Genomic DNA, 13,694 nt, shown 5'->3' on the forward strand with positions numbered 1-13,694 from the left:
TAATTCATGCAAGTCAACTCACTCGTTACCAAGTCCGGAATCGTGTCTGAAACCCTAATACACGTTACCATTACCTACTGTCTCGGCTGAAGCATGTTGTCACGTTGCTCATCGTCGATCGCACGGTATGAGTGGCAAATGACTCGACGACCGACGTTCCATTCTGTGATTGAGCTCGCGATGTTGTACTCATCTTGGCCAGCCAACGACAAGCACCGAAGGAATTAAGCTGAAACGGGATTTCACATAACATGGGCATGAATAAAGTATCTACTCATTCGAATCTAGAGACGGACGTCGCTTCCAACAAGCTTCGCTCTCAGAGCAGAGATCACACATCTAGTCTTGATCCCCGTGCTCTCCGTTCGCTTTCTTGTCTTTCGCATGGTGGCGAATGATCCAAGCTCCACTCGTGTGGGCAGACGGAGTGAGGTCTACGTTGATTTGACCAAAGTCAATCCTGTCCGGGAAATAGGCAAAGAAGACGGTAGTCTCAAATCCTCGCACTTCCGAACCGAGAGGGTGAGGTTTGCTGTACATCGAAACGTGTTCGAAAGAAGGTCAGCAAACTTTTCCCCCATACCATTCAACGGCGATGGGGAGAATGACTTCCGGTCCGGTGAGAAAACACCTCTAATACAGATGTACTCACCCGTCAACATCGACACCTCGAAGTCTGACCGCCCATCTCTGTGCACCATGTGTCCCCTCACCGGAAAGCCTTTGATCGAGGTAAAATTCCACTCCCTCGGGCTGATCGATCAAGATATTCTCGAGTCCAATGGGGTTGATAGTCTCGCAAGGCCCAAAGATCTCAGGCTTGCTGACGCGGATCCTGCCCATGTCGCGCATGAACGATTGCTCCGGGGTCATGTATGACATTTTGGTGTTCTCGTGATCGAACTCTGTGAAGCCCAACAATTAGCCCGGGGTAAATACTGGAGGGTCACTTGCAGGATGATCGTTCGAGGCGACATGACTGACCTGAAGCCTGATGATCTTCTACGGGAAGGATATGCTTGTCCGTCAGCCTCGATCCGGACAAGCTACGGAGACTTTACTCACCATCGATGGGACCGATGTAGGCAATCAAATCACCCAAGATGTATGTCTCCTTGTGCTGAGAGATGTCCCCTTCGTGATTCCAGGTGGGAGTACATCCGAAGACGCAATAGTCACGAGTCAAGATCGAAGTCACCACGCCGTTCTCGTAAGTAAGATCGGCGGGCTCGTATTCGTGCATCTCGGTAGACTTCCTGCCGACGAAGTCCTTTTTTGGGGCAAGGAATCATATTAGTAAAGACGATTGTCTATCATGGAAGTAAGGCGAAGCTACACAGAGTCCAACAAGATCGTAGGCATACACCGACTGAAGGAGGTGAATCACACGTTTTGGGATACCGAATGGGAGATGAAAAGGATGTGCAGTCCGGCTTTTTCGCCCTGTGGGTAGAGGAACTCACTCCATTTTCATCATAGACGGGACACTCCCGCATGATAACAGTCTTGAGGATCCCGTCTCGAGGGGGGAAAGGATGATCCACAGAGAAAGTCACATGATGTTCCGGATCGAACTCCATCGGTTCTTTCGAGTCCGCAACTTCAACATCCTCGAAATGGTCTTGAGGTGGAGTCCAGGTCACTCTCTTCTTCCACTGAATGTCAGCGACAAGTACCAAGAATCTGCCGACTCCCTCCCCGTTTGATACCTCTGGTGGATGCACTGCAACTCACCTTGTCGAAAGTGCCCTTGACGAACATGTCCAATTCCGAAGAAGTGGGATTTCCGACGGGCTCTCTGATATTGCCCACGTTGAATTGACTCTTCTCAGTGTCATTGGTGACATCTTTCAAATCGACAGAGTGGTTCAACAACTTGGTCTCGAGCTTGGAAAACCTCTGATTCAACTGCTGTTGCTTGTTGTAGACCTTACTGAGACCAGCCAGGATCTCATCCCTAGACTCCTCTGTCAGGTAAGCAGAACCTGCATTGATACCACCATGAGAGGAGTTGAAGCCTGCTTCGGAAGAAGCCAGCTTGGGCCTCGAGGTCGAGTAAAAGGACTTGAGAGATCGAGTCCCTGTCGAAGAAGCACCAGTTGGACAAAAGGTCTTTCCGGCCTTGATGGCAAAGACACCAGAGGTGGAAAGCGCGAGGATCGTCATGATGGGGTGTTGTGCGAGGATCTCGAGCAGAGTCGGAGCTTGTTGTTGGTGCTGGTGGTACTGGGTAGAGGCGTCGGCGTAGCCTTTGGAGTAGATCGCTTGGAAAAGAGCTCGTGTGAGAGGGTACGAGTCACGGGCTGTGGACTGTGCTGTAGGCGGTAGAGGTGGAGTGGGGCTGGGAGTAGTGGGTGTGGTAGAAGTAGATTCCTGGGTGGAGGGTTCTTCTACTATGGGTCGAAGTCAGCTATGAGTCCGGTATGGAGCTAGATTCCCCCAGAAGCTGGAGATAGAGGAAGATTGACACCGTGAAGGGATAGAAGGAGTTGCACGAGACCGAGGCGAGAGGAGAGCAGAGGGAGACATAGATGCAGGATTTAAATGCAACAGCCTCAGTAGCTGGACCCATTGGATCAAGGATCAACAGGATCAGATGGGGAAAGGGGACATGTCTACGAGACATGTACTCACCTTGTTCCGAATCTTCGGCCGTGTTGGTGGCCGTGTCGCGGGTTACTAGAGCACTTGTATTGCTATTATCGATCCGTTCACAAAGCCTAAACTTCATCAATCGGCCTGACCGGAAGAGTCAAGGATCTAAGCGATTATACAAACACATGTCAGTCAATGATGGTTTTCGATTCGGTCGAGCAATTGTGGATGATAGACAAGACTCACCAAGTACAAAGCAATTTACGGTGAATGTCGTATGTACAGATAGTGGAAAGAATGATGGAATGATGAAGAAAGAAAACCTCTGTCTCATCTATATATCTATATATATATACATATCTGTGCATCACGCACGATTCTCGTCTCATCTCACCATCCACTCGCACTCGCTCGAGAACAATCGTCTTTCGGGAAACCGATGAGACGCGGACCCCTTTCCCTCTCACACACGCGCGCGCCACACACAACGCCACATACAACACGAGCACCAAAACGACTGTGTATCTTCGTGTATCCACCCGTTGCAGGCGATTATACATATTAAACTTATAAGTAGCATGCGTGCAATGCGTCGGTCTGCACAGAACAAGAGAGCAGGAGGGTGAAGGCAGCAGCCTTTTTTCTGGCGGCGCACGAAAAGCCAAAGAGTAGACTACTGAATTCTTGGCTGAGGTAAGGGAAATAGATTGTGGCACAGGGGTAAATGTTTCGTTCCATTCACTATTCTCTTTTTGTTGCTATCGGGCGCAGAACCGGTAAGATATACCAAGTCACATCATACAACACAGCGAAAGCACACGGGCAAAGTTGGATCTTATTGTCGGTCCGAGTAAGACCAATGCCTATCCGATGCATAGGGAAAGGGGGCACCAGGACAGCACAGGATTTTATCCGGCCCTCGTCATCTCCTGCCCTTGTTTTCACAGCGCTTGAGAGATATCGTCCAAGGAAATAGAAAGTCCAGAGCGGTGTAACGGTTGCACACTCTTATTCACAACGGAGGAGGGATCTGAAATGACATATCAACAACAAAAGAGAAACACAAACAATCATTCAAACCCTATGCACATCCTGTTCCTCTCACATCCTCAGACTAGCTTCATACCTTTCTCTCAAATGCCCCTCATTTCCTCATGAAAACGAAGCGCTGCACTACAATACACACATTTTCACCTGCGCACACGCTCATACATCTTTCTCCCCCATCACCGTCCACATCTCCGTCTGAAATGAGAAGCCATCCCTATTAATCCACTGGTAGGCGTTCGCTGTCCACCATTTCCCGTCGAGGTAGACGTCCAACCATGCCGGATGTCCTGTTGGTCGGATCTTAGTGTGCAGAGTCCACTGAAGGCCGTCGCGCGTCCTGATACTGCACATGAATCGCAATCAGTGGCAGAATGAGGTATGAGAGAGCGACGAGCGGTCTTGTAGATGGGAAGCACTCACCACGCTCCTATTCTAGGAAGACCATCGACTCTTCTTCTGATTAACGTGATTCTCTCCTCCCTTTCCAAGATAGGTCTAAGATAACCCATCCTCTGCTCATAACCTGGTCTGAATTCTGGTGATTCAGGCAAGAATTCCCACTCGTGCTGAGCGTTGACGCCAAGTATGACTTCAGGCCGCAGGGGGGGAGAGATTGGCCTGGCTTCCCTTCGGTCGGGGATCCCGTCGTCAGGCGGAACAGCCGGACTCGGCTGAGCAGGTGAATCATATGATGATGGAACAGCGGTCGACGAGGGTTGCTTTCGTGATGAAATTTCTCCGATGGTCGACCGGGATTGGGCGTTCGCTGCCTCGGTCAAATTGGGTTCCGCCGAAGTCGATCTGACATCGTGCGAATCAGATGGACTGGCTTCCTCTGAACGCCTTTCTCCCAAATATCCTCGCTTGATGTCATCCACAAGAGTTTGGATATCCTCGAAGGGCATCACATCGGGATAGCTGCTTGTTTCGGCAGGTTGAGAAGCTGAAGCTGGCTCCGAGGTTGACTTAGCATTCCGACTTTCCTGCGGCGCCGTATCCGTCTCAGGAGGCGTGTGAGGTTTCACGTCTTCGAAAAGATTGCTGATCTGAGCGCCGCCCTGTTTGTCCCTTTCATCGAAGATGTCCTTATTGTCCTTCACAAGACTGGACATTCTCGCAAAGTCTGCCTTAAGATCATCTGCAAGAGCTTTCATCTCAAGCTTCGACCTCGATTGCGTTTCCAGAGTCGAGATCCTCTTTGCAAGCATTTCGTCCGTATGTTCCAAGCCATTCAGGCGCTGTTTGTTTTCGATTTGGAGTTCGTCAACCCGGTCGAAGCGTTCGTCCGTTTGTATCCAGCCCGAGTTGATTTTCTGCTCGATCTCTTCAAGTTTGGTCTTGAGATCTTTGACTTCGGCGGGAAGCGAGTTGATCACTGATGAATTCTTGAGGAACTCTTCGATGTCCCATCGCGTAGGCCCGTCGGTCTCTTCGATACGGGCAGGGTTTGAGTCATGCTGTGCTGCTGTTGGCGTCTTATTCTGACCTTGGGGTCTCTTAGAAGGCGTCTCTGCTTCAAACGCTGTCGTCAATGTTCCCGATGAAGTCGTATCAGACGGTGTGGTACGAGCCCCAGCTTCATTCGCAATCGCATTTGTGACAGATAGGGCAGTGATCTGAGGCGATCTGGCGGTCTTCACCTCCTCCATCATTCCGCTCCGAGTCTGCGTGAGACCGTCATCGCTCGTCGATGCCATTTCCGATGTGGTGTCTGGTTTCGATTCAACACTATCTCCCAGCGGACTGTATCTGACCTGAGCGGCCAGGCTCTCGCCTTGGGCAGTGGGCGAGCCGCTTGCCACCCTCTTCTCATTCGATCCAGCCTCCGCCTCCATCCTAGTTGTCTGGACGATTTGTCCAGCTGTGGTCTTCAACAAATCCATTCCTTCAATCCGTTGTCGTACAGCTCCCAGGCCACTATCGAATGTCCCAAGCTTTCCTTCGACACCTTCCCCAAGCCCTTCCACCTTCTCCCTAAGAGCGGTGATCTCTTTGCCCAGTTTCGATAAGTAAGTGTTGGACCTTTCGTTTCGCAGTTCCGTCAAGGCGAGAATCTCTTTCAGATTTCGCTCCGCGGATTTGAGTCGGTTGATCGATCGATAGGACACGGTGGCCGCTCCTCCTGCCATGAGGGCTGTGAAGAGAAAAAGCGCGGTTGATGTGGTGTTGTTGCTTGTCGGAGTCATAGGATAGGCATCATCAGGGATCGTGAAAGGGTTGGAGGTTTCTGTAGGGAGAGTACGACTGCTGAGAGGGACAAACGTGAATGGTGCAGTGAGGGCTGTGAACCCGTCATCGCTATCCTGGCTAGACTCGAGGGATCGTAGAGTACCAGTGGAAGAAGAAGGGTGTGACGCCGAGACATTGTCGTTGGGATTGGGCATGAAAGTTGATAGCTTCAGAGCGTCGTGGAAACCTGCTCTGTAAGCTGAGCGAAGCATCGTGTCGAGTATGACGAGGTTCCTCTTGTCTAGTGGAGCATGGTGTGGTCAGCTTGTTCGCCAATTCACAACGCTGATACTGTCAGATCTTGAGGGCAGGGAAGTGGTGAGTCCCTTTGGTAGAACATGGACGAGACGGAAGAGAGCTGGTCGACCTACGTGGAAGGGCGGTCTCCTGCCTATCGCCAAGCAACTCTCCACTTCCACCTTGCTCCTCTTTCTTCCCATCTGTATCTCTCAGATCGTTGTGAGACTTCGTAGGGCCATAATTCGTGTCCGTAAAGGACGAAGTTGGAGGAGAAGAGGGAGATCCCCTCCTCCAAGTCTTCACCCAGATCCTCCCGCTTCCTCTTCCTTCCGGATCTTCCCACGTTCTCGTCTCTTCATGAACCTGTCCATCATTCTCCATCCTATCGCTCACTGTGGTCTGAACACCCTTGTCTCCATCGCCAGGAAGAGGGACAGGGTTTGACAACGATGACGATGATGAAGATGAAGAAGAAGAAGGAGAAGAAGTGAAGAAGTTTGGGAAGAATGGCATTTCGTCAATCCTACGAGATATCGACAATAGTCAGCACATGTGCATTCGCATAGCGGCTCAGCGAGTACAGATCAGCTGTCAAGAGATTTACCTCCATGCAGCAGGTGCACCGAGTCAGAGGTTCAACCACCCCAACGTCGATTAACGTATGTGTAACGGATCAGACGGCAGTGAGCATGAATGGACAACAGCGGAAAGAAGTCAACCAAAATGGAACGTAATTGCGTGTGCGCTGCTCTGTCCTCGTCGGTTATCGTTCAACCCGAATCATCGGACACGGAATTTGTTCCGGCTCTACTCTCTGCTCAGAGAGGGCTATCATCGTGGATACCCATACTCTCCATCGCCTAAAGCTCTATCGCAGCACAAGTATTGTAGACACAAGATGCATGATCTACAAATGGACACTTGCGGACCCAGTGTGATTTTTGTGGTGGGAATGAACAGTCTTCCCTCATCGACGAGAGAGAAATTAACAGAAGATTGATATAGACTAGTCGGAATTCGCGCAGGGAAGCGAAGCTTCGGAATGATTCTGAATCTGGAGTTTGAAAGTGCGATTGGAGCGATTGTGGGAACGGGGGAGATGTACAATATTCCGACACTGGAAAGGGGGAGGAGGGTGATGAAAGAAAATGGAAAGAAAACAACGAAAAAAACGAATATATCGCAAAACGCATAAAATCGAAATATCATGTCCGTCCAACCGAAGTCAGATTGACAGTTTCTTTCGATTGTCCTTGATTACAGGTATGTCTTGACCTGATCCTTGGTGAGGATACCCCTATCCACAAGCGCCAGTAAAACCGAAGTCATACCTGAGATCTGGGCCTCGAGTTCTTCAACCTTCTTTTCCAACACGTCGGCGCGCTCAATTTTGGCTCGTCGTTCATCGCGAGACTTCTTCGCAGCGTCCTTGGCCTTGTCACGGTTCTCCGCAATCCTCTCTCCGAACTCCTTGGCACCCGCCATGAGGCTTGGGGACACCTTCTTGAGGAGCTCCTCGAAGGAAGGGAAAGATTGAATTTCAACAATAGTCATGCCCAGGATGGACTGAGCAGAACCATCTTTAAGGAACTTCTCCGGCACGACAGACTTGGGTCGAGCAGTTGATGGCTTACCCGAAGCGGTAAGTTTGACAGGAGAAGATTCCGATTCGGCATCGCTCTCGTCCCCATCGGCAGCTGTGGTGTCGACAGACAAGGTCGGAGAACCAAGAAGGACATCCATGGTCGACTTGGACTGACGCCTGTAGGCTCGCTTGAGAGGTTGAACAGAAAGAGGCTTGGTTTTGCCCGAGCCAGGAGGTCGGCCACGTCGCTTGAAAGTAGTTGCGGCATCCTCACTCGAATCAGAAGCCTTGCGCTTGAGAGGTGCGGGGCTAGGAGGAAGAGATAGAAGGGACGGCTCGACCGAGTCAGGAGACGAAGTGGACGGGAGCAGCTTGTCGAGGATAGCGTAAGCATCAGCGAGATTGGTTGAAGCTGCATTAGAGATAGTGGTAGTGGACTGCGCTTCAGACTGTTCGCTGAGCTTGCCGATGAGGTTGGTGAGACCGAGCTGGCTAGCAGCATCAGAGTCGAGGCCGGTGTGAACACCGAAGTCACCGAAGCTAAGACCGAAAGTGGACGTCATGGTAGGGTCATTGGTGCCGCGGGCATCGGGAACGGTGAAATCGACGAGGTCGGCGGCAGTGAAGATATCTTCCGGTCTGTGGGAAATGCCGACTGATGGGAAGTCGAAGCCAAAGTTGAGGTCGAACCCGAAGTCGGGCACAGGATCGAGTGCGGCGGACTGCTCGGACTCCGTAGACTTCGGAGTCGCCATTTGAGAATCGGAGGAGGCGGGAGAGTCAGTGGTGACCGAAACGATGGTGGAAGCTTGCTTCTCGCCAAGGTCCGCGTCGATCAAGAATTGATCCCACTCTACTGGCTCCATGTTGAAGTCAAGGTTGAAGGCCATTGGAGAGACTGTCTGGGAGAGGGAAGTGGAATCGGTGGAGGGAATGCTGTCGAGGGTAGTGGTTCGGACCGGAGCTAGGCTGCGCTTCACGGTCTGTCTTTGAACTTGATCCAGAGTCTGTGGACTCGGCTGACGAGCGATAATCTGTTCGGTCGTCTTTTCGTGCTCTTTGAGAGAGCCTTGATTTGCTCGTGCGGGGTTTGAAACGCGTCGAGTCGTTTTCGGAGGTGGAGGAAGTCGCGTGGGGATCGGGTTGAAGGTGATTTGACCTTGTTGACTGCATGGCGTAGAAGACAGAAGTGAAAGAAACGCAGCAGGCCGATTAGATGAGATAAACAGTTCAAGTCGAAGTCGGTTGCAAGAAAAAGAAGCGATAGACAAACACAAATCAGCATACATCCTTTATGTCTGCCCGAAAGCAAAGGTGCCACAACTCACGTCTGTATGTTTGAAGACTGTTCTTTTACGTCCTGAGACGGGATGTTACTATCGGTTATGTAAGTGAGTTGGGGAGAGGTCGAAGCTGACAACACGCCTGGCTGTTCTGACAGCAGAGTTGTTGAAATTGTTGTTGTTGTGTTTGTTGTTGTTGTTGTCGCAGCCGGGCCGGTTGGAAGAACAAGATAGGGGAAGCCATGGTAGGCAAAAGTTGAAGGAACCTTGTTAGGTTCGGTAAGGGGGTTGTTAAGAGTAAAAGTAGGTAAAAGTTGGTGACTTGACCGAGAAAAACGTCTGTTTTGTTGACGACTGTGTTCTTCTTGTGTAGAAGATCGGGGGTTTAAGCGAGAGAGAACATCTTGGATGGTAGTAGTATAATAGTTGTTGATAGTTTGTGAAAGCACCGGGTTTGATTAGATAGAAGTCACGCCAGAGGCGGTGGAAGGAAAGGCTTGATAAGATTACCTTGGAAGGTATGAGTGAGTGGAACGACTTGCAAAGGCAATCTGATGACGAGGAGAAGAAGAGAGAGAAGAGGAAGAAGAGAAAGATAGAAACGAGGGAGAGACGAGGAAGCATGTGTTGCTTGTCTCTTTCCCATCCGCAGACCAAGGAAAATGCTCAGGGGCGGCGTTAAGTGCGGAGTTTGGTCTCGCATGGGCAGAGGCACAAGCGAGATTATTGTGCGGCGTTATCTGCTGTGGCAGCTGTAACCCATGGAGACCCCGCATTGCAAGTCACTGTTGGCACTCAGTTGCTTTGCACGTTTGTTATCTGTTTGCTCCATCTGTCTCTGGGCACGTTTGCAAGACTCTTACTCGAACATCACCGCTTGTTCTGCATTTGGTTGCATACATACCTACTTACTCTAGCACACACAGTCCAGTTCAAGTGTGATCCGTTGATCGATCACTCTGAAGTCTACAGACAGAGCTTACCAGGAAATGATCCGTTGGAGATTTCATGAACGTGTCTTCGATCCTGTTTTGCTGAACAACATCATTCTGACGCGTTTCAGCCAGTTCCGATCTAGGTCGCTTCTTAGAGCGTTCGGGGGCGTGCAATGGTGCCGACTAGACAGCGGCGGGTGCTACAGGTCAACGAATGCAAGCGAGAGACGTGATCCAGTGGACACACTTCAAGCATCACACATCGCTAACCATCTGCCACCTCTATACTACATTCTGATCTGTTTTTAGTATACTATCAATCCCCATCGGTCAAACCGACAAACATCACTCTCTCAACATAATTCGAACATCAACCCATACGGACTTTTTCGAAGAGACGGACCTCGAACAACAGCAAGCTTCATTACCAAACACGGACTTGCGCGCCAGGGGGTGGGTGAAGATTACCGTTTCGGCGACCTTCCTGTCAATTCCCCCTTCAATTTGGCAGGAATTGATGCCAAACCTCGATCTCCCATCGCCTGGCCAGTAAGACAACGGTCCGCGACTGGAAAGAGAGAAAAGTCTCGTCGTACATTTTACTTACGCGTGACATATTCCCTTTCGAAAGAGCACTCCTTGGACGCCGACTCCTAGTTCTTTCATTTGCGACGTAGCCCTTAACGAGCAAGCAAGCACCACTAGCGACCGATTCCCCACGTTGTGTATAGTCCTATACTATGGTCGACCTACATCCTTCTTCCCAGCGGTGGTATCAGACGCAACAGCCATCACGATCACCGAGACTCCCGCTTACTCCACCTCTTACCCCTGAAAGCCACATAGCCTTCCATCCACCAACATATCAATCATTGACGATGTCGTCCCAAGCGCTCTATACTGCTAGCAGCAGTCTCTCCGACTCCCCTCCGGACTTTCCACCCCTCCCTCCACCTATTACAATTCCAGAGTTAGATCTGGACGCCCGGACGAATGCAGACAAGCCGGCGTCCAAGGTGAAAGTTGAGGAAGCTCGATACGAGACCGAAAAGTACGCGTGGCACGAGGGTATGACGGACGTAGAGAAGGATATGAGAGAGGAATGGATTGCCGGAGCTCGAGGTAGAAAGGGTTTGCGTATTGTCATTGTGACTGGTGAGTGGGCAACGGCCTGACATCGTTTCACACAGGCACAACCTTCAACCGGCTCTCGGCCTGAACATCAAACTGAAGTCGCGTTCTCAGAGAACTTTCTCCCTAAAGTGGACGGAGTCACTCGCACCCTTTCCCGCCTTCTCGAACATCTTCACGCATCAGGCCACAAATGCATGCTCCTCGGTCCGTCCTCCGCTCTCACGCACTACGCCTCTCATCCCCTGGTAGGCACACTGGGTATACCCCTCGTAGTCTATCCTGGATTGAAGCTAAATTTCCTTCGACCCAAATTCCTGCGAGTCATCAAGGAATTCCAGCCGGATGTGGTGCATTTCGTTGATCCAATCTGGCTAGGAGCGCAGACGTTGCTGGCGATGGAGTTGGGTTGGGCGGGAAATGAGTGGGTCGGCGAAAGGGGACCTGCTTTGGGTGGAGGACTGAGCGGTGGTGTAGTAGCAAGCTATCACACGTCAGTTGCAACAATCACCTCTTTTGTCGCCAAGCTAGTCAAAGGTTGAGTGATGCGTAATGGCCAAGGAGTTGGAGAAGGTTAAGACCACCTGTGAACAGGAGCAAAGCTGATGCATTACACCTCAGAAACCTTGCCACCTACGCGACTCTTTTCGGTCTATCGTGGCTTACTCCCTTGATGTGGCGCTTCCAGCATTCCCTCTACTCCAAAACTCTCCTCACTCTCTGCCCATCGCCCTCCACCAAGAGCATGCTCGAATCTCATGGATTCGAGGGTGTGCGACTCTGGCCTCGAGGTGTGGACTTGTCGCAGTTCGGAACATGGAGGAGAAGCTCTGCTTTAAGGGCTAGTTGGGGCGTAGGTCCAGTACCAAAGGAAGTCGAAGAAGTCAGAAGACAGGTACAGAAAGATCCTGGAGTCGACATGGTAGGAGTGAATTGGACAGGAAGGAAGGCTAGCTTGCCAATGACTCCTCCTCTCAGTCCATGGACTGGGCCGGTGAATGATATTGGTCGGAGTCAAAATGTGGATCAGCCTGCACGGGAGGTCTGTGTGGGTCTACCAGAGCGTGTCGTCCTGCTTTTCGTCGGAAGGATGTAAGTGACTGATTTTTTGAGGCTCCCCCTTTTCGCACCTTGCTGTTTCCATATCGAAAACTCATGATCATCATCAGCTGACTTGCTCTTTTTTTGTCAGCTCATGGGAGAAGAACATCTCTCTCCTACTTGCGGCCTATTCGCATCTGCAGAAAATACTTCCTCTGGGTACACCCCTCCCGAAGCTCATCTTGGTGGGCGATGGACCGGCTCGTGACGATGTCGAAGCACGATGCCAGAAAGAAGGGTGGGACGCAGAATGTATAGGCTTCAAAGAAGGAGAGGCTTTAGCAGAGTGTTATGCGAGTGCCGACGTCTTTGCTTTCCCTAGCTTTACAGAGGTCAGTGTCTTCGGTGATCACGCGGACAGGACTGTCCGACAAATATTGATAAAGGCTAATCATTGATGGTTATGAAATCCAGACTTTCGGCCAAGTCGTCCTAGAAGCTTTGGCTTCCGGTCTGGTACGTCTCTCTCACCACATATTCCGGTGCGTTATATCGTGACTCACCATCGCTCACTTCTCCGCAGCCGGTCGTCGGTCTTGACGCAGAAGGGACACGGGATCTGGTCTCCCACACGTCTACCGGTCTCCTCCTATCACTTACAAGCACAACTCCCTCCGCCACATCCCTCACATGGGCGACTGCGTGTAAGCCCGATTTCCCTCACTTTGACGAGCTTGCCAAAGGGTATGCCGAGCTGTTGTCCAGGGTCGTAATGGACGCTACAATGAGGAAGGAAATGGGACAGAGAGGCAGTACCGAGGGAATTAAAAGGTACACATGGTGGGATGCTATGGAGGTGAGTGTGTGCGCCGGACTTCGCATATATCTAGTACCGTGTACCAAATATTGAAATGGCGACTGATCATGGTGATTTGGCATAGCACTGTGTCGATGGATACCGCGAGTCCGTCCGCATCACTCGTTCCCGACGAGCGGTCCAAGTAGTCGAGCACCGAAGCGACGATACATCAAGTATGGGGAGGACTACTTCTGCACGTCCCAGACGGATCTCAATAGTAAACAGAGTGGTCAGTCGACGACTTACTCCCAAAGAGGAGCGGACTGGATGGGACGAGGGCTGTGGAGCGGCAAATAATGAGGGGAAAGTTGGGAGGGGCAAAGGGGTGAAGGGGGACAGTGGCTGGGTTGTCTGTGAGTGAAAGAACACTTCAAGATCTTCACATCTCCGCTGATTAGTTACAATAAAAGTCTCATTGAAGGCCTCCATTGCGATCTTTCTGTTTTATGCCATCTACTGGCACCAATCAGCGAAGACCAACGCTGTGATGCTAGTTAAGCTTGTCGAGGAGGTGAAGGCTTGATTTGGCGATCCTATGGAGAAGCGCATCTTTGAAATATCTCATGTATCTATCATCATGTCTCAGGACAAGCTGCGTCCAGTGTCATGCGATGTGGTGGTGACGACCATGTACAGCGTTAATATGAAGCCATGTCGAGACTGCTTTCTGGTCATGGCGTCATAATGATATTCTTTCCTTATTCACATGTTCTATGCATACGAGAACATCACGGTGACATGAACCA

General features: G+C 50.9%; 4 protein-coding genes across 4 annotated transcripts; 1 reads left to right on the plus strand and 3 right to left on the minus strand.

Moving 5' to 3' along the window:
* Nucleotides 1–339: 339 nt before the first annotated feature.
* On the minus strand, nt 340–2,731 carry IAR55_001327 (uncharacterized protein; the record flags this gene model as incomplete). Its single annotated transcript, XM_066944454.1, has 7 exons — nt 340–532; nt 653–905; nt 985–1,002; nt 1,066–1,270; nt 1,464–1,655; nt 1,735–2,393; nt 2,635–2,731. The coding sequence occupies 7 exons, from the start codon at nt 2,729–2,731 to the stop codon at nt 340–342; spliced, it is 1,617 nt and encodes a 538-aa protein (XP_066805655.1).
* A 1,070-nt stretch (nt 2,732–3,801) lies between these two features.
* On the minus strand, nt 3,802–6,627 carry IAR55_001328 (uncharacterized protein; the record flags this gene model as incomplete). The annotated part of the gene is made up of 3 exons (XM_066944455.1): nt 3,802–3,988; nt 4,066–6,115; nt 6,246–6,627. The coding sequence occupies 3 exons, from the start codon at nt 6,625–6,627 to the stop codon at nt 3,802–3,804; spliced, it is 2,619 nt and encodes an 872-aa protein (XP_066805656.1).
* Nucleotides 6,628–7,371: 744 nt separating this feature from the next.
* Nucleotides 7,372–9,226, minus strand: IAR55_001329 (uncharacterized protein; the record flags this gene model as incomplete). Its single annotated transcript, XM_066944456.1, has 3 exons — nt 7,372–8,866; nt 9,028–9,075; nt 9,123–9,226. The coding sequence occupies 3 exons, from the start codon at nt 9,224–9,226 to the stop codon at nt 7,372–7,374; spliced, it is 1,647 nt and encodes a 548-aa protein (XP_066805657.1).
* A 1,569-nt stretch (nt 9,227–10,795) lies between these two features.
* IAR55_001330 (uncharacterized protein) lies at nt 10,796–13,471 on the plus strand (the record flags this gene model as incomplete). Its single annotated transcript, XM_066944457.1, has 8 exons — nt 10,796–11,072; nt 11,163–11,541; nt 11,670–12,140; nt 12,241–12,481; nt 12,564–12,605; nt 12,673–12,945; nt 13,031–13,301; nt 13,347–13,471. The coding sequence occupies 8 exons, from the start codon at nt 10,796–10,798 to the stop codon at nt 13,469–13,471; spliced, it is 2,079 nt and encodes a 692-aa protein (XP_066805658.1).
* Between the last annotated feature and the right edge of the window lie 223 nt (nt 13,472–13,694).

This window comes from Kwoniella newhampshirensis, chromosome 2 (assembly GCF_039105145.1).
Source record: "Kwoniella newhampshirensis strain CBS 13917 chromosome 2, whole genome shotgun sequence".
Taxonomy (NCBI): domain Eukaryota; kingdom Fungi; phylum Basidiomycota; class Tremellomycetes; order Tremellales; family Cryptococcaceae; genus Kwoniella; species Kwoniella newhampshirensis.